Genomic DNA, 19,737 nt, shown 5'->3' with positions numbered 1-19,737 from the left:
CCCCAAAGTGTTGTCTGAGGTTTATAATGTCCTTTAAGCTGTGGAAGTGAAAAGTGTCCTTATAAATGTATAGTACAGTATTTTGGTTTGTGATCATAAAAACAGGACAGGCATATGTAAGGGCTGTATTTCACTAAAACGAAAAGGTAAAAAATGCTGCTGATTAACAATGAAAATAGCTGATTGTGATCACATTGACATGGAAAAGGACTTATCTGCACCTGTTAACATGCAAATAATTATCAGACAATAGATTATGCTTAACCCCTTAATAGAGCTCTGTGATTGGTAGCTACAACTCATGTCACTGCTGACTGGCTCACCGGCTGTGCTCTGAGCAGACTTTTTTAAATGTTTAAGTCCTGCAAAATTATAATCAAGAATAAGTGCAATAAATAACAGTTGAGCATGTTTTATTATAATGTCCCTTTAACAAGTTAACTTAAAGGAATAAATTCCCTGAATAAAGTTTATAACATAGCACATTGCCTCTTACATCTCACATAATATGTATATTACTGTTATTATTTATTTGTATAGTGCTGTCAAATTTCATAGAAGTTTATTATGCATCTTAGCAGGGTTACCAGGAATCCCTTATTGTAAGCATCAGTTACTGCATATTTGTTCCTTATTGCGACTTCAAGTTCCTGTCAACCCTGTTATTTAGTCTGATTGATGATTAAAAAAGAAAGAACATTGCTGAATGCAATATTGTTTTCTGCTTCCAAATAATAAAGGTTATATATTTTGAATTGCAGTGTCACTGAGAAATGTGAAATGATTTGTTTAGTTTTAATAACATAGTAGAATAAAAATCAATAGAAGGGCACATAAAAGCTCATAAATATAGCTGCACTAACCAACAATTATTATAACTACCAGGCAAAAAAAAAGTGGTCACAGACCAACACAGACATGTCAAGTGCATAAATATAATATGGCACAAGTCCTTTCCAGAGTGATTTGTGCCAACCTCCCTCCCAACCCCCCCAAAACAATGGGCGTTTTATTTATAATGGATCAACATATATGTGGTAGACGGTGGTCAGAGAGCAGTAGCAGTCTTTACTTTGGATGACAACACCTGTTTGAAACGTCTTTTTAGGTCCTGCATGTTGGGAGATCTTGGACGCACAAGATGGAGTCCCCTCCTTTTCTCTCCATTACAGCTGAAGATCATCTTGCCAACTTCTTGGCATAGTTGGTAGAAAGCACCGTATACATCCTCATAGTTTTCCCTGGCAGACACCTCAGCATAGGTCCCAGTCAATTCATTGGCTAACTGGAGACCTTCATCAGAGGATACTTGTCTGGCTCTTAGTAGATCAGCTTTATTTCCCACCAGCAAAAGTGGTATCTTGGTATTTGGATGGATTTTACGAAGATGCTGGTACAGAGGTCTGATCACTCGGTAACTATTATAGTCTGTAATAGAGAAGACAAAAACAAAGCCATCTGCCCAGTAGATGGATCGGTTGATTTGTTCCTGACAAGAAATGTTGTCCATATCATCCTGCATTGAGAAAAAGGAGAGGTGGGAAATACATAAGTAACAATTCAATAAGTTGGACTACCATAAAAAATGAAATTATCCTGAAGATTTATTTTTTCAAACACAAGGAATTATAATTAGATGTCTGTATTACACTTTTATTATTATGTATACAAAGTGTCGACAGGAGATGAGAGAAGGCAAATGCCTGGTGGTATTTGTCAGGTGAGGAACGTAGGCATATTATAGGCTGAAAACTTACTCCTGACAGTAGCCATCCAATTGCATACAAAAAGTGGAGGGCTGGCACTGCTATACTCAATAATTAACACCTTAATTGACCAATAGCACACCTTCATACGATAAGCAATGCTGTGTGCCTTACTCCATGGGAATTTGAGGAGGGAGGGCTCATACCACCCAACTGTGAAAGTTTAAAGAACAAATTAAACCATTTTCTGTTGTTTTTCAGTGGCTAATTTCCAACCATTACTTGCCATTTAGCGACATATACTGTATGTGGCAAGGTTAAGCTTGGGAAGTCTGCAATTCCGGTTCTCAGGATTGGAAAACCCACAATTTTCAGACTTAAATTACGTGAAAATGAGACAATATCAATAATGAAAACCTATTAGGAAGATTTTTTTACTACACATAATTAAACATTTTTATTATAATCTCAAGGTGGTTTAAAGGGACAGTCAAGTATAAATTAAACTTTCATTATTCAGATAGGACTTTTAATTTTAATCGACTTTCCAATTTACTTTTATCATCAAATTTGCTTTTTTCTCTTGGTATTCTTACTTTAAACTAAACATAGGTAGGCTCATATGCTAATTTCTAAGCTTTTGAGGGCTGCCTCTTATCACATGCTTTTTAAATCTCTTTTCAACACAAAGAGACAGAAAGTACACGTGGGCCATATAGATAACACTGTGTTCAGGCACAGAAAGTTATTTAAGATCTAGCACAATACAATGCTAAATTTAAGACAATCCTATATAATAAAAGGCCAAGTGTGTTTGTCCGAAGCTGTCATGCACGAGGACAAACACACCTGGCCTTTGAGTCCCTAGCTGATCTGCAGCATAAGTGGGCGTGGTCGGGGATGGGAGGGGGCGTGATCATCGTGAAGGGGGCGTGGTCAGCATGAATGTCCATTAAGGGGGCGTGGCCGGGCGCGCGATAGAAGGGAGAGAGATAGAGAGGGGAGAGAGATAGAGAGGGGAGAGAGAGGAGGGCAGAGAGAGCTCAAAAGAGAGGGGGGGGAGAAAGAACAGAAGAGGGTGAATAGAGAGAGCAGAAGAGGGGGGATAGAGAGAGGGAGAGAGAGACAGCAAAAGAGAGAGCGGGAGAGAGACAGCAAAAGAGAGGGGGGAGAGAGACAGCAAAAGAGAGAGGGGGAGAGAGACAGCAAAAGAGAGGGAGGAGAGAAACAGCAAAAGAGAGAGGGGGAGAGAGACAGCAAAAGAGAGGGGGGAGAGAGACAGCAAAAGAGAGAGGGGGAGAGACAGCAAAAGAGAGAGGGGGAGAGAGACAGCAAAAGAGAGAAGGGAAGAGAGACAGCAAAAGAGAGGGGGGAGAGAGACTGCAAAAGAGAGAGGGGGAGAGACAGCAAAAGAGAGGGGGAAGAGAGACAGCAAAAGAGAAGGGGAGAGAGACAGCAAAAGAGAGGGCGGAGAGAGACAGCAAAAGAGAGGGGGGAGAGAGAGCAAAAGAAAGAGGGGACGAGAGAGCGCAAAAGAGAGGGGGGAAGAGAGAGAGCAAAAGAGGGGGGAGAGAGAGAGCGCAAAAAGAGAGAGGGAAGAGTGCAAAATAGAGGGGGGAGAGAGAGCGCAATAGAGAGGGGTGGAGAGAGAGTGCAAAAGAGAGGGGGAGAGAGAGCGCAAAAGAGAGGGGGGAGAGAGAGCGCAAAAGAGAGGGGGGAGAGAGCACAAAAGAGAGGGGGAGAGAGAGAGCGCAAAAGAAAGGGGGGAGAGAGAGCGCAAAAGAGAGGGGAGAGAGGGGGGAGAGTGCAAAAGAGATGGGGGAGAGAGAGCACAAAAGAGATGGGGGAGAGAGAGAGCGCAAAAGAGAGGGGGAGAGAGCGCAAAAAAAGAGAGGGGGGGAGAGAGAGCTCAAAAGAGAGTGGGGAGAGAGAAAGCTCAACAGAGAGGGGGAGAGAGAGAGCAAAAGAGAGGGGGGGAGAGAGATCTCAAAAGAGAGGGGGGGGAGAGAGAGAGCATAAGAGAGGGGAGAGAGAGAGAGCGCAAAAGAGAGGGGGGAGAGAGAGAGCGCAATAGAGGGGGAGAGAGCGCAAAAGAGAGGGGGGAGAGAGAGAGATCAAAAGAGAGGGGGGAGAGAGAAAGCTCAACAGAGAGGGGGAGAGAGAGAGCAAAAGAGAGGGGGGAAAGAGAGAGAGCAAAAGAGAGGGGGAGGGAGAGAGCGCAAGGGGTGGGACCGCTGTACTGCAAAAAATGGCCCGTGTGAACGGGCTTTAGGACTAGTAGATAATAAACAGTCACAGTCATGTGATTAGGGGGCTGGAAGAAGGTTCCTAGATACAAGGTAATCACAAAGGTAAAAAGTACATTAATATAACTGTTGGTTATGCAAAACTGGGGAATGAGTAATAACATAATTTATGCTTACCTGATAAATTTATTTCTCTTGTAGTGTATCCAGTCCACGGATCATCCATTACTTGTGGGATATTCTCCTTCCCAACAGGAAGTTGCAAGAGGATCACCCACAGCAGAGCTGCTATATAGCTCCTCCCCTCACTGCCATATCCAGTCATTCGACCGAAACAAGCCGAGAAAAGGAGAAACCATAGGGTGCAGTGGTGACTGTAGTTTAATTAAAATTTAGACCTGCCTGAAAAGGACAGGGCGGGCCGTGGTCTGGATACACTACAAGAGAAATGAATTTATCAGGTAAGCATAAATTATGTTTTCTCTTGTTAAGTGTATCCAGTCCACGGATCATCCATTACTTGTGGGATACCAATACCAAAGCTAAAGTACACAGATGATGGGAGGGACAAGGCAGGAACTTAAACGGAAGGAACCACTGCCTGTAGAACCTTTCTCCCAAAAACAGCCTTCGAAGAAGCAAAAGTTTCAAATTTGGAAAATTTGGAAAAAGTATGAAGGGAAGACCAAGTTGCAGCCTTGCAAATCTGTTCAACAGAGGCCTCATTTTTAAAGGCCCAGGTGAAGCCACAGCTCTAGTAGAATGAGCTGTAATCCTTTCAGGAGGCTGCTTTCCAGCAGTCTCATAGGCTAAGCGGATTATACTCCGAAGCCAAAAAGAAAGAGAGGTTGCAGAGGCCTTCAGACCTCTCCTCTGTCCAGAGTAAACAACAAACAGGTTAGATGTTTGGCGAAAATCTTTAGAAGCCTGTAAGTAAAACTTCAAGGCACGGACTACGTCTAGATTATGCAAAAGACGTTCCTTCTTTGAAGAAGGATTAGGACATAATGATGGAACAATAATCTCTTGATTAATATTCTTGTTAGAAACCACCTTAGGTAAAAACCCAGGTTTTGTACGCAGAACAACTTTATCTGAATGAAATATCAGATAAGGAGAATCACAATGTAAGGCAGATAACTCCGAGACTCTTCGAGACGAGGAAATAGCCATCAGAAAAAGAACTTTCCATGAAAGAAGTTTGATATCAATAGAATGAAGGGGTTCAAACGGAACCCCTTGAAGAACTTTAAGAACCAAGTTTAAGCTCCATGGAGGAGCAACAGGTTTAAACACAGGCTTAATTCTAACTAAAGCCTGACAAAATGCCTGAACGTCTGGAACTTCTGCCAGACGCTTGTGTAAAAGAATAGACAGACTAGAAATCTGTCCCTTTAAAGAACTAGCTGATAATCCTTTGTCCAAACCCTCTTGGAGGAAGGACAATATCCTAGGAATCCTAACCCTACTCCATGAGTAATTCTTGGATTCACACCAATGAAGATATTTACGCCATATCTTGTGGTAAATTTTCCTGGTGACAGGCTTTCGTGCCTGTATTAAGGTATCAATTACTGACTCGGAGAAGCCACGCTTTGATAGGATCAAGCGTTCAATCTCCATGCAGTCAGTCTCAGAGAAAGTAGATTCGGATGATTGAAATGACCTTGTATTAGAAGGTCTTGTCTCAGAGGCAGAGTCCATGGTGGAAAGGATGACATGTCCACTAGGTCTGCATACCAGGTCCTGCGTGGCCACGCAGGCGCTATCAATATCACAGATGCTCTTTCCTGTTTGATTTTGGCAATCAGACGAGGGAGCAGAGGAAACGGTGGAAACACATAAGCCAGGTTGAAGAACCAAGGCGTTGCTAGAGCATCTATCAGTGCCGCTTCTGGGTCCCTGGACCTGGATCCGTAACAAGGAAGCTTGGCGTTCTGGCGAGACGCCATGAGATCCAATTCTGGTTTGCCCCAACGGAGAACCAATTGAGCAAACACCTCCAGATGGAGTTCCCATTCCCCCGGATGAAAAGTCTGACGACTTAGAAAATCCGCCTCCCAGTTCTCTACACCTGGGATATGGATCGCTGACAGGTGGCAAGAGTGAGTCTCTGCCCAGCGAATTATCTTGGAGACTTCTGACATTGCTAGGGAACTCCTGGTTCCCCCTTGATGTTGTCCGACTGAAATCTGATGAACCTCAGTGTTGCTAGCTGAGGCCAAGCCAGAAGAGCATTGAATATTGCTCTTAACTCCAGAATATTTATTGGGAGGAGTTTCTCCTCCTGAGTCCATGAACCCTGAGCCTTCAGGGAGTTCCAGACTGCACCCCAACCTAGAAGGCTGGCATCTGTTGTTACAATTGTCCAATCTGGTCTGCGAAAGGTCATACCCTTGGACAGATGGGCCCGAGATAACCACCAGAGAAGAGAATCTCTGGTTTCCTGATCCAGATTTAGTAGAGGGGACAAATCTGTGTAATCCCCATTCCACTGACTGAGCATGCATAATTGCAGCGGTCTGAGATGCATTAAGCCGATTACTTCCATGCACTGAGCCACCGTGGGACGCGGAATGGAGTGAAGAACACGGCAAGCATTTAGAAGTTTTGATAACCTGGACTCCGTCAGGTAAATTTTCATTTCTACAGAATCTATTAGAGTCCCTAGGAAGGAAACCCTCGTGAGAGGAGATAGAGAACTCTTTTCTTCGTTCACTTTCCACCCATGCGACCTCAGGAATGCCAGAACTATCTCTGTATGAGATTTGGCAATTTGAAAGCTTGACGCCTGTATCAGGATATCGTCCAGGTAAGGAGCCACCGCTATGCCTCGCGGTCTTAGGACCGCCAGAAGTGAGCCCAGAACCTTTGTAAAAATTCTTGGGGCTGTAGCCAACCCGAATGGAAGAGCTACAAATTGGTAATGCCTGTCTAGAAAGGCAAACCTCAGGAACTGATGATGATTCTTGTGAATCGGAATGTGAAGGTAGGCATCCTTTAAGTCCACTGTGGTCATGTACTGACCCTCTTGGATCATGGGTAAAATGGTTTGAATAGTTTCCATCTTGAATGACGGAACTCTGAGGAATTTGTTTAGGATCTTTAAATCCAAAATTGGTCTGAAGGTTCCCTCTTTTTTGGGAACCACAAACAGATTTGAATAAAACCCCTGTCCTTGTTCCGTCCGCGGAACTGGATGGATCACTCCCATTACAAGGAGATCTTGTACGCAGCTTAGGAATGCCTCTTTCTTTATCTGGTTTGCAGATAATCTTGAAAGATCTCCAACGCCCAGGGATCCTGAACATCTCTTGCCCACGCCTGGGCGAAGAGAGAGAGTCTGCCCCCTACTAGATCCGTTGTCGGATAGGGGGCCACTCCTTCATGCTGTCTTAGAGGCAGCAGCAGGCTTTCTGGCCTGCTTGCCCTTGTTCCAGGACTGGTTAGGTTTCCAGGCCTGCTTGGATTGAGCAAAAGTTCCCTCTTGTTTTGAAGCAGAGGAAGTTGATGCTGCACCTGTCTTGAAATTTCGAAAGGCACGAAAATTAGACTGTTTGGCCTTTGATTTGGCCCTGTCCTGAGGAAGGGTATGACCCTTACCTCCAGTAATGTCAGCAATAATTTCCTTCAAACCAGGCCCGAATAAGGTCTGCCCCTTGAAAGGAATGTTGAGTAATTTAGACTTTGAAGTCACATCAGCTGACCAGGATTTGAGCCATAGCGCCCTACGCGCCTGGATGGCGAATCCGGAATTCTTAGCCATTAGTTTAGTCAAATGAACAATGGCATCAGAAACAAATGAGTTAGCTAGCTTAGGAGTTCTAAGCTTGTCAACAATTTCAGTCAATGGAGCTGTATGGATGGCCTCTTCCAGGGCCTCAAACCAGAATGCCGCCGCAGCAGTGACAGGCGCAATGCATGCAAGGGGCTGTAAAATAAAACCTTGTTGAATAAACATTTTCTTAAGGTAACCCTCTAATTTTTTATCCATTGGATCTGAAAAAGCACAACTGTCCTCAACCGGGATAGTGGTACGCTTTGCAAAGTACAAACTGCTCCCTCCACCTTAGGGACAGTCTGCCATAAGTCCCGTGTAGTGGCATCTATTGGAAACATTTTTCTAAATATAGGAGGTGGGGAAAAGGGCACACCGGGCCTATCCCACTCCTTACTAATAATTTCTGTAAGCCTTTTAGGTATTGGAAAAACATCAGTACTCACCGGCACTGCATAGTATTTATCCAGCCTACACAATTTCTCTGGCACTGCAATTGTGTCACAGTCATTCAGAGCAGCTAATACCTGCCCAAGCAATACACGGAGGTTCTCAAGCTTAAATTTAAAATTAGAAATCTCTGAATCAGGTCTCCCCGATTCAGAGACGTCACCCACAGACTGAAGCTCTCCGTCCTCAGGTTCTGCATATTGTGACGCAGTATCAGACATGGCTCTTACAGCATCTACGCGCTCTGTATCTCGTCTAACCCCAGAGCTATCGCGCTTGCCTCTCAATTCAGGCAATCTGGATAATACCTCTGACAGGGTATTATTCATGATTGCAGCCATGTCCTGCAAAGTAATCGCTATTGGCGTCCCTGATGTACTTGGCGCCATATTAGCGTGCGTCCCTTGAGCGGGAGGCGAGTTAGTCGGCATAACTTCCCCCTCGACAGACCCCTCTGGTGACAATTCTTTTATAGATAAAGACTGATCTTTACTGTTTAAGGTGAAATCAATACATTTAGTACACATTCTCCTATGGGGCTCCACCATGGCTTTTAAACATAATGAACAAGTATCCTCTGTTTCAGACATGTTTGTACAGACTAGCAATGAGACTAGCAAGCTTGGAAAACACTTTAAAGCAAGTTAACAAGCAATATAAAAAATGTTACTGTGCCTTTAAGAGAAACAAATTTTAACAAAATTTGAAATAACAGTGAAAAAAGGCAGTTACACTAACAACATTTTTACAGTGTATGTAACAAGTCAGCAGAGCATTGCACCCACTTGCAAATGGATGATTAACCCCTTAATAACAAAAACAGAATAATAAATGACAAAAACGTTTTTTAAACACAGTCACAACTGCCACAGTCTACTGTGATTGTTACCCTCCTCAAACACGACTTTGAAGCCTTTTGAGCCCTTCAGAGATGTCCTGTATCATGCAGAGGGAAGCTGAATGTCTCTGTCAGTATTTTTATCTGCACAGAAAAGCACTAAAATAGGCCCTTCCCACTCATATTGCAACAGTGGAAAGCTTCAGGAAACTGTTTCTAGGCAAAAATCAAGCCAGCCATGTGGAAAAAAACTAGGCCCCAATAAGTTTTGTCACCAAACATATATAAAAACGATTAACATGCCAGCAAACGTTTTATATTACACTTTTATAAGAATATGTATCTCTGTTAATAAGCCTGATACCAGTAGCTATCACTGCATTTAAGGCTTAACTTACATTAATCCGGTATCAGCAGCATTTTTCTAGCAAATTCCATCCCTAGAAATATATTAACTGCACATACCTTATTGCAGGAAAACCTGCACGACATTCCCCCTCTGAAGTTACCTCACTCCTCAGAATATGTGAGAACGGCAGTGATTCTTAGTTACTTAGATCATAGAAATCACAGGCAGATTCTTCTTCTAATGCTGCCTGAGATGAAACAGTACACTCCGGTACCATTTAAAAATAACAAACTTTTGATTGAAGTTAAAAAACTAACTATAATACACCACTCTCCTCTTACTACGTCCATCTTTGTTGAGAGTTGCAAGAGAATGACTGGATATGGCAGTGAGGGGAGGAGCTATATAGCAGCGCTGTGGGTAATCCTCTTGCAACTTCCTGTTGGGAAGGAGAATATCCCACAAGTAATGGATGATCCGTGGACTGGATACACTTAACAAGAGAAAAAGGGATTATCTATCTTTTAAAACAATAACAATTCTATGGTTGACTGTCCCTTTAAAGCTCAATCAAACTTTTTTCATGAAACAATTAAAGGATTTTGAATAGAACAAAAACAGAATTTATGTTTACCTGATAAATTACTTTCTCCAACGGTGTGTCCGGTCCACGGCGTCATCCTTACTTGTGGGATATTCTCTTCCCCAACAGGAAATGGCAAAGAGCCCAGCAAAGCTGGTCACATGATCCCTCCTAGGCTCCGCCTACCCCAGTCATTCGACCGACGTTAAGGAGGAATATTTGCATAGGAGAAACCATATGGTACCGTGGTGACTGTAGTTAAAGAAAATAAATTATCAGACCTGATTAAAAAAAAACCAGGGCGGGCCGTGGACCGGACACACCGTTGGAGAAAGTAATTTATCAGGTAAACATAAATTCTGTTTTCTCCAACATAGGTGTGTCCGGTCCACGGCGTCATCCTTACTTGTGGGAACCAATACCAAAGCTTTAGGACACGGATGAAGGGAGGGAGCAAATCAGGTCACCTAAATGGAAGGCACCACGGCTTGCAAAACCTTTCTCCCAAAAATAGCCTCAGAAGAAGCAAAAGTATCAAACTTGTAAAATTTGGTAAAAGTGTGCAGTGAAGACCAAGTCGCTGCCCTACATATCTGATCAACAGAAGCCTCGTTCTTGAAGGCCCATGTGGAAGCCACAGCCCTAGTGGAATGAGCTGTGATTCTTTCGGGAGGCTGCCGTCCGGCAGTCTCGTAAGCCAATCTGATGATGCTTTTAATCCAAAAAGAGAGAGAGGTAGAAGTTGCTTTTTGACCTCTCCTTTTACCGGAATAAACAACAAACAAGGAAGATGTTTGTCTAAAATCCTTTGTAGCATCTAAATAGAATTTTAGAGCGCGAACAACATCCAAATTGTGCAACAAACGTTCCTTCTTTGAAACTGGTTTCGGACACAGAGAAGGTACGATAATCTCCTGGTTAATGTTTTTGTTAGAAACAACTTTTGGAAGAAAACCAGGTTTAGTACGTAAAACCACCTTATCTGCATGGAACACCAGATAAGGAGGAGAACACTGCAGAGCAGATAATTCTGAAACTCTTCTAGCAGAAGAAATTGCAACTAAAAACAAAACTTTCCAAGATAATAACTTAATATCAACGGAATGCAAGGGTTCAAACGGAACCCCCTGAAGAACTGAAAGAACTAAATTGAGACTCCAAGGAGGAGTCAAAGGTTTGTAAACAGGCTTAATTCTAACCAGAGCCTGAACAAAGGCTTGAACATCTGGCACAGCGGCCAGCTTTTTGTGAAGTAACACAGACAAGGCAGAAATCTGTCCCTTCAGGGAACTTGCAGATAATCCTTTTTCCAATCCTTCTTGAAGGAAGGATAGAATCCTAGGAATCTTAACCTTGTCCCAAGGGAATCCTTTAGATTCACACCAACAGATATATTTTTTCCAAATTTTGTGGTAAATCTTTCTAGTTACAGGCTTTCTGGCCTGAACAAGAGTATCGATAACAGAATCTGAGAACCCTCGCTTCGATAAGATCAAGCGTTCAATCTCCAAGCAGTCAGCTGGAGTGAAACCAGATTCGGATGTTCGAACGGACCCTGAACAAGAAGGTCTCGTCTCAAAGGTAGCTTCCAAGGTGGAGCCGATGACATATTCACCAGATCTGCATACCAAGTCCTGCGTGGCCACGCAGGAGCTATCAAGATCACCGACGCCCTCTCCTGATAGATCCTGGCTACCAGCCTGGGGATGAGAGGAAACGGCGGGAACACATAAGCTAGTTTGAAGGTCCAAGGTGCTACTAGTGCATCCACTAGAGCCGCCTTGGGATCCCTGGATCTGGACCCGTAGCAAGGAACTTTGAAGTTCTGACGAGAGGCCATCAGATCCATGTCTGGAATGCCCCACAGCTGAGTGACTTGGGCAAAGATTTCCGGATGGAGTTCCCACTCCCCCGGATGCAATGTCTGACGACTCAGAAAATCCGCTTCCCAATTTTCCACTCCTGGGATGTGGATAGCAGACAGGTGGCAGGAGTGAGACTCCGCCCATAGAATGATTTTGGTCACTTCTTCCATCGCCAGGGAACTCCTTGTTCCCCCCTGATGGTTGATGTACGCAACAGTTGTCATGTTGTCTGATTGAAACCGTATGAACTTGGCCCTCGCTAGCTGAGGCCAAGCCTTGAGAGCATTGAATATCGCTCTCAGTTCCAGAATATTTATCGGTAGAAGAGATTCTTCCCGAGACCAAAGACCCTGAGCTTTCAGGGATCCCCAGACCGCGCCCCAGCCCATCAGACTGGCGTCGGTCGTGACAATGACCCACTCTGGTCTGCGGAATGTCATCCCTCGTGACAGGTTGTCCAGGGACAGCCACCAACGGAGTGAGTCTCTGGTCCTCTGATTTACTTGTATCTTCGGAGACAAGTCTGTATAGTCCCCATTCCACTGACTGAGCATGCACAGTTGTAATGGTCTTAGATGAATGCGTGCAAAAGGAACTATGTCCATTGCCGCTACCATCAACCCGATCACTTCCATGCACTGAGCTATGGAAGGAAGAGGAACGGAATGAAGTATCCGACAAGAGTCTAGAAGTTTTGTTTTTCTGGCCTCTGTCAGAAAAATCCTCATTTCTAAGGAGTCTATTATTGTTCCCAAGAAGGGAACCCTTGTTGACGGAGATAGAGAACTCTTTTCCATGTTCACTTTCCATCCGTGAGATCTGAGAAAGGCCAGGACAATGTCCGTGTGAGCCTTTGCTTGAGGAAGGGACGACGCTTGAATCAGAATGTCGTCCAAGTAAGGTACTACAGCAATGCCCCTTGGTCTTAGCACAGCTAGAAGGGACCCTAGTACCTTTGTGAAAATCCTTTAAATCCACCGTGGTCATGAATTGACCTTCCTGGATGGAAGGAAGAATAGTTCGAATGGTTTCCATCTTGAACGATGGAACCTTGAGAAACTTGTTTAAAATCTTGAGATCTAAGATTGGTCTGAACGTTCCCTCTTTTTTGGGAACTATAAACAGATTGGAGTAGAACCCCATCCCTTGTTCTCTTAATGGAACAGGATGAATCACTCCCATTTTTAACAGGTCTTCTACACAATGTAAGAATGCCTGTCTTTTTATGTGGTCTGAAGACAACTGAGACCTGTGGAACCTCCCCCTTGGGGGAAGTCCCTTGAATTCCAGAAGAAAACCTTGGGAGACTATTTCTAGCGCCCAAGGATCCAGAACATCTCTTGCCCAAGCCTGAGCGAAGAGAGAGAGTCTGCCCCCCACCAGATCCGGTCCCGGATCGGGGGCCAACATTTCATGCTGTCTTGGTAGCAGTGGCAGGTTTCTTGGCCTGCTTTCCCTTGTTCCAGCCTTGCATTGGTCTCCAAGCTGGCTTGGCTTGAGAAGTATTACCCTCTTGCTTAGAGGACGTAGCACTTTGGGCTGGTCCGTTTCTACGAAAGGGACGAAAATTAGGTTTATTTTTTGCCTTGAAAGGCCGATCCTGAGGAAGGGCGTGGCCCTTACCCCCAGTGATATCAGAGATAATCTCTTTCAAGTCAGGGCCAAACAGCGTTTTCCCCTTGAAAGGAATGTTAAGTAGCTTGTTCTTGGAAGACGCATCAGCCGACCAAGATTTCAACCAAAGCGCTCTGCGCGCCACAATAGCAAACCCAGAATTCTTAGCCGCTAACCTAGCCAATTGCAAAGTGGCGTCTAGGGTGAAAGAATTAGCCAATTTGAGAGCATTGATTCTGTCCATAATCTCCTCATAAGGAGGAGAATCACTATCGACCGCCTTTATCAGCTCATCGAACCAGAAACATGCGGCTGTAGCGACAGGGACAATGCATGAAATTGGTTGTAGAAGGTAACCCTGCTGAACAAACATCTTTTTAAGCAAACCTTCTAATTTTTTATCCATAGGATCTTTGAAAGCACAACTATCCTCTATGGGTATAGTGGTGCGTTTGTTTAAAGTGGAAACCGCTCCCTCGACCTTGGGGACTGTCTGCCATAAGTCCTTTCTGGGGTCGACCATAGGAAACAATTTTTTAAATATGGGGGGAGGGACGAAAGGAATACCGGGCCTTTCCCATTCTTTATTAACAATGTCCGCCACCCGCTTGGGTATAGGAAAAGCTTCTGGGAGCCCCGGCACCTCTAGGAACTTGTCCATTTTACATAGTTTCTCTGGGATGACCAACTTGTCACAATCATCCAGAGTGGATAATACCTCCTTAAGCAGAATGCGGAGATGTTCCAACTTAAATTTAAATGCAATCACATCAGGTTCAGCTTGTTGAGAAATGTTCCCTGAATCAGTAATTTCTCCCTCAGACAAAACCTCCCTGGCCCCATCAGACTGGGTTAGGGGCCCTTCAGAAATATTATTATCAGCGTCGTCATGCTCTTCAGTATCTAAAACAGAGCAGTCGCGCTTACGCTGATAAGTGTTCATTTTGGCTAAAATGTTTTTGACAGAATTATCCATTACAGCCGTTAATTGTTGCATAGTAAGGAGTATTGGCGCGCTAGATGTACTAGGGGCCTCCTGAGTGGGCAAGACTCGTGTAGACGAAGGAGGGAATGATGCAGTACCATGCTTACTCCCCTCACTTGAGGAATCATCTTGGGCATCATTGTCATTGTCACATAAATCACATTTATTTAAATGAATAGGAATTCTGGCTTCCCCACATTCAGAACACAGTCTATCTGGTAGTTCAGACATGTTAAACAGGCATAAACTTGATAACAAAGTACAAAAAAACGTTTTAAAATAAAACCGTTACTGTCACTTTAAATTTTAAACTGAACACACTTTATTACTGCAATTGCGAAAAAACATGAAGGAATTGTTCAAAATTCACCAAATTTTCACCACAGTGTCTTAAAGCCTTAAAAGTATTGCACACCAAATTTGGAAGCTTTAACCCTTAAAATAACGGAACCGGAGCCGTTTTGAACTTTAACCCCTTTACAGTCCCTGGTATCTGCTTTGCTGAGACCCAACCAAGCCCCAAGGGGAATACGATACCAAATGACGCCTTCAGAAAGTCTTTTCTAAGTATCAGAGCTCCTCTCACATGCGACTGCATGCCATGCCTCTCAAAAACAAGTGCGCAACACCGGCGCGAAAATGAGGCTCTGCCTATGCTTTGGGAAAGCCCCTAAAGAATAAGGTGTCTAAAACAGTGCCTGCCGATATTATTATATCAAAATACCCAGATAAAATGATTCCTCAAGGCTAAATATGTGTTAATAATGAATCGATTTAGCCCAGAAAAAGTCTACAGTCTTAATAAGCCCTTTTTGAAGCCCTTATTTACGATCGTAATAAACATGGCTTACCGGATCCCATAGGGAAAATTACAGCTTCCAGCATTACATCGTCTTGTTAGAATGTGTCATACCTCAAGCAGCAAGAGACTGCTCACTGTTCCCCCAACTGAAGTTAATTGCTCTCAACAGTCCTGTGTGGAACAGCCATGGATTTTAGTGACGGTTGCTAAAATCATTTTCCTCATACAAACAGAAATCTTCATCTCTTTTCTGTTTCTGAGTAAATAGTACATACCAGCACTATTTCAAAATAACAAACTCTTGATTGAATAATAAAAACTACAGTTAAACACTAAAAAACTCTAAGCCATCTCCGTGGAGATGTTGCCTGTACAACGGCAAAGAGAATGACTGGGGTAGGCGGAGCCTAGGAGGGATCATGTGACCAGCTTTGCTGGGCTCTTTGCCATTTCCTGTTGGGGAAGAGAATATCCCACAAGTAAGGATGACGCCGTGGACCGGACACACCTATGTTGGAGAAATGTGGTGTTTTATTTCGAATTGAAATTTTTTACAAATCCTGAAAATGTTTATTTAATTGGCTCAATGCGCTATCTGAGTTATTAAGATTTTTTTAAAAAAAGTATATATTACAATTTGGCCATATATTTATTTTGACAAAGCTAAGGCAAACACCTAATCTAATGGAACGTTATAATAATCAATACATGACGACAAAGTTAATTCCTCTCAACGTAATATAAATTACATATAGAGGGGGTGGATACACAATTTATCTATGACATTAAAATGCAATCTATATGGATTAACCGAACAGATTATACTTGATTCTAAATTTGGAATCAGAGTACAGATTATTATCCAGTAATTTATTTATTAAACACATAAAAACGCATCACGTTATGTGTCACAAGTTGTCACTGTTTATTTGGACTGGAAAAATCCTTCTGCTTTATTTTGATATTTTATACCAAACTCATTTAGCACTAGGTGGATGGCCTGTCTGATCCTCACTGACTGATCTTTCCTTATGGCCAGGTATGATTGTCTCACGCTGCAGTCTCTACTGCGCATGACTGCATCGGACAAACATACGTGGCCTTTTATTATATAGGATAATGTAATTCAGACAAAGATCTTTACAGTGTTCTTCCCAGGACCTTTTTAATGGGCACATCACCTGGATGATTTTACTGACCAACTGGCTAAGATTTAAGCCAATATTAGTTACATCAATTTTCATATAACTGCATGTGATATACACTACTGTAAAGAAAAATATGCACAGATACTGATATAAACATCCAGTATAAAACCTTTTAAAACTTACTTAGAAGCTCCCAGTTTAGCACTATTGATAAGGTTAGTCTGGGACGCCCACTGAAAGGGGCTGGGAAAACAAGAAGAGCCTACACCCCTTCCCCCCCCCAAATATGAAAAGACAGATAACATAAACAGGAGCCAGCTGGAGTCTGTAAACACGCGTATACATCGGACACCATGGGGCTTGGTTAGGAGTCTGAAAATAAGCACAATGTTCCAAAAATAAGCAAAAATATACATTTTTTTAAAAACACTACCAGATGGTCTGTATAAACTGATCATCTACAAAACATTTATGCAAAGAAAAATCTAGAGTAGAATGTCCTTTTAAGCTTATGTTAGTTTATGTTAAATGTTTTTCAATAAATCATTTTATGTTATATTATGCAATTAATTGTGCTTATTTCCTTTGGTTATGACTAATTATGGCTATGAGACTTTCTGCAGCAAAAGCAAGTACAATAAATAATTTACAATTCATTTTTTCCATTAAATAAATATTTGACTTGAATGTTCCTTTAAATAAAGAGCTAAATCAACGTTATGCATATAGCCGTTTATTAACACACAATGCACAAAACCAGGGCAGCAGGCAAATGACTGAGGTACTGTACTTAAAGACGAAAGCGAGACATCTTGACACTATAAAAGCAAAGCTGTAAATCCTTTTCCTTCATTTACTTCTCACTGCAGAAAAGGCCACTGCTTGCTAAATCAGATGGTCACATTTGCCCATTTCTTGTGTTGTTTTCAATCCCAGAATGCATATTTTATTTGTACATTTCTGTAAAATACACAGTTACCATCTTAGGGCTAGATTACATACATATATATAGGTATAGAGATATATTTGACCAATATACATTGGGGCCTAGTTATCAAGCCGTCAACCTCAAATACGCTGGAATTCCGCAGCGTATTTGTGGCGAGGCTGATTCGCCTTAGTTATCAAAGGCTTCAGACCGGCAAAAGTAGAATTTTGTGACGTAAACTTCGATCCGCCGGACTCCGTCCGACACAGATCGATTCTTACGTCACTCCAGATGTTCCGCACACAAGTGTGGCACAATCTGACTACTTTTGCTAGTTATCAAAAAACTAGCAGGTACGCTCGGCACTTTTACGGCCCAGCGTACCTGGTTTTCAAACCGCCAGCCTGGAGGCGGCAGATCCCATAGGAATCAATGGGAGTCTGACCATAGCGAAAGTACAAGTTCGCTGCTGACAGACATCCCATTGATTTCTATGGGAGCTGTTTACACCTAACACCCTAACACGTACCCCGAGTCTAAACACCACTAATCTGCCCCCCTACACCGCCGCAACTAAATAAAGTTATTACCCCCTAAACCGGCGCTCCCGGAGCCCACCGCAAGCTACTCTATCCCTATTAACCCCTAAACTGCCGCTCCCGGAGCCCACCGCAACTATAATAAATGTCTTAACCCCTAAACCGCCGCTCCCGGAGCCCACCGCAAGCTACTCTATCCCTATTAACCCCTAAACCGCCGCTCCCGGAGCCCACCGCAACTATAATAAATGTCTTAACCCCTAAACCGCAGCTCCCGGAGCCCACCGCCACCTACATTATACCTATTAACCCCTATCCTGCCCCCCCTATACCGCCGCCCTCTGTAATAAAGTTATTAACCCCTATCCTGCCGATCCCGCACCTCGCCGCAAATAAATAAATAGTTTAACCCCTAAACCGCCGCTCCCTGAACCCGCCGCAACCTATCTTAAATTTATTAACCCCTATCCTGCCCCCCCTACACCGTCGCCACCTATAATACATTTACTAACCCCTATCCTGCCCCCCACTACACCGCCGCCACTGTAATAAAATTATTAACCCCTAAACCTAAGTCTAACACTAACCCTAACACCCCCCTAACTTAAATATTAATTAAATAAATCTAAATCATATTTATATTATTAACTAAGTTAATCCTATTTAAAACTAAATACTTACCTATAAAATAAACCCTAATATAGCTACAATATAAATAATAATTATATTGTAGCTATCTTAGGATTTATTTTTATTTTACAGGTACCTTTCAATTTATTTTAACTAGGTACGATAGCTATTAAATAGTTATTAACTATTTAATAGCTTACCTAGCTAAAATAAAGAGAAATTTACCTGTAAAATAAAAACTAATCTAAGTTACAATTACACCGAACACTACACTATACTTTAATAAATTATTCCTATTTAAAACTAAATACTTACCTGTAAAATAAACCCTAAGATAGCTACAATGTAATTCATAATTACATTGTAGCTATTTTAGGATTTATATTTATTTTACAGGTAACTTTGTATTTATTTTAGCTAGTTAGAATAGTTATTAAATAGTTATTAACTATTTAATAACTACCTAGCTAAAAGAAATACAAAATTACCTGTAAAATAAATCCTAACCTAAGTTACAATTAAACCTAACACTACACTATCATTAAATTAATTAATTAAACTACCTACAAATAACTACAATTAAATACAATTACATAAACTAACTAAAGTACAAAAAATAAAAAAAGCTAAGTTACAAAAAATAAAAAAAATAAAGTTACAAACATTTAAAAACATATTACAACAATTTTAAGCTACTTACACCTAATCTAAGCCCCCTAATAAAATAACAAACCCCCCAAAAATAAAAAAATGCCCTACCCTATTCTACATTAAAAAAGTTCAAAGCTCTTTTACCTTACCAGCCCTTAAAAGGGCCTTTTGTGGGGGCATGCCCCAAAGTTCAGCTCTTTTGCCTGTAAAAGAAAAATACAACCCCCCCCAACATTAAAACCCACCACCCACATACCCCTAATCTAACCCAAACCCCCCTTAAAATAACCTAACACTAATCCCCTGAAGATCATCCTACCTTTAGTTGTCTTCACTCAGCTGAGCCACCGATGGAACTGAAGAGGACATCCAGACCGGCAGAAGTTATCCTCCAAGGGGCGCTGAAGAAATCTTCCATCCGATGAAGTGATCCTCCAAGCGGCACTGAAGAAATCTTCCATCCGGGCGAGGTCATCTTCCAAGAGGCGCTGAAGAAGTCTTCTATCCGGGCGAGGTCATCGTTGAAGCCGGGTCTTGAATCTTTATCCCGCCGACGCGGAACATCCTCCTTCCCCGACGAACTATCGACGAATGAAGGCTCCTTTAAGGGACGTCATCCAAGATG

General features: G+C 42.5%; 1 protein-coding gene across 1 annotated transcript in view; it reads right to left on the bottom strand.

The window, feature by feature from the left end:
* Positions 1–396: 396 nt before the first annotated feature.
* LOC128645896 (ras-like protein family member 11A-like) overlaps positions 397–19,737 on the bottom strand; it is a 118,822-nt gene continuing 99,481 nt past the window's right edge. The window contains exon 4 of the mRNA XM_053699211.1: positions 397–1,516. Coding sequence (XP_053555186.1) covers positions 1,049–1,516 — 468 coding nt within the window. The 3' untranslated portion in view covers positions 397–1,048. The remainder of the gene's footprint in view (positions 1,517–19,737) is intronic.

This window comes from Bombina bombina, chromosome 1 (assembly GCF_027579735.1).
Source record: "Bombina bombina isolate aBomBom1 chromosome 1, aBomBom1.pri, whole genome shotgun sequence".
In the NCBI taxonomy this organism is placed as follows: domain Eukaryota; kingdom Metazoa; phylum Chordata; class Amphibia; order Anura; family Bombinatoridae; genus Bombina; species Bombina bombina.
The sequence above is the reverse complement of the archived record's forward strand: the minus strand, read 5'-3'. Positions and strand labels throughout refer to the sequence as shown.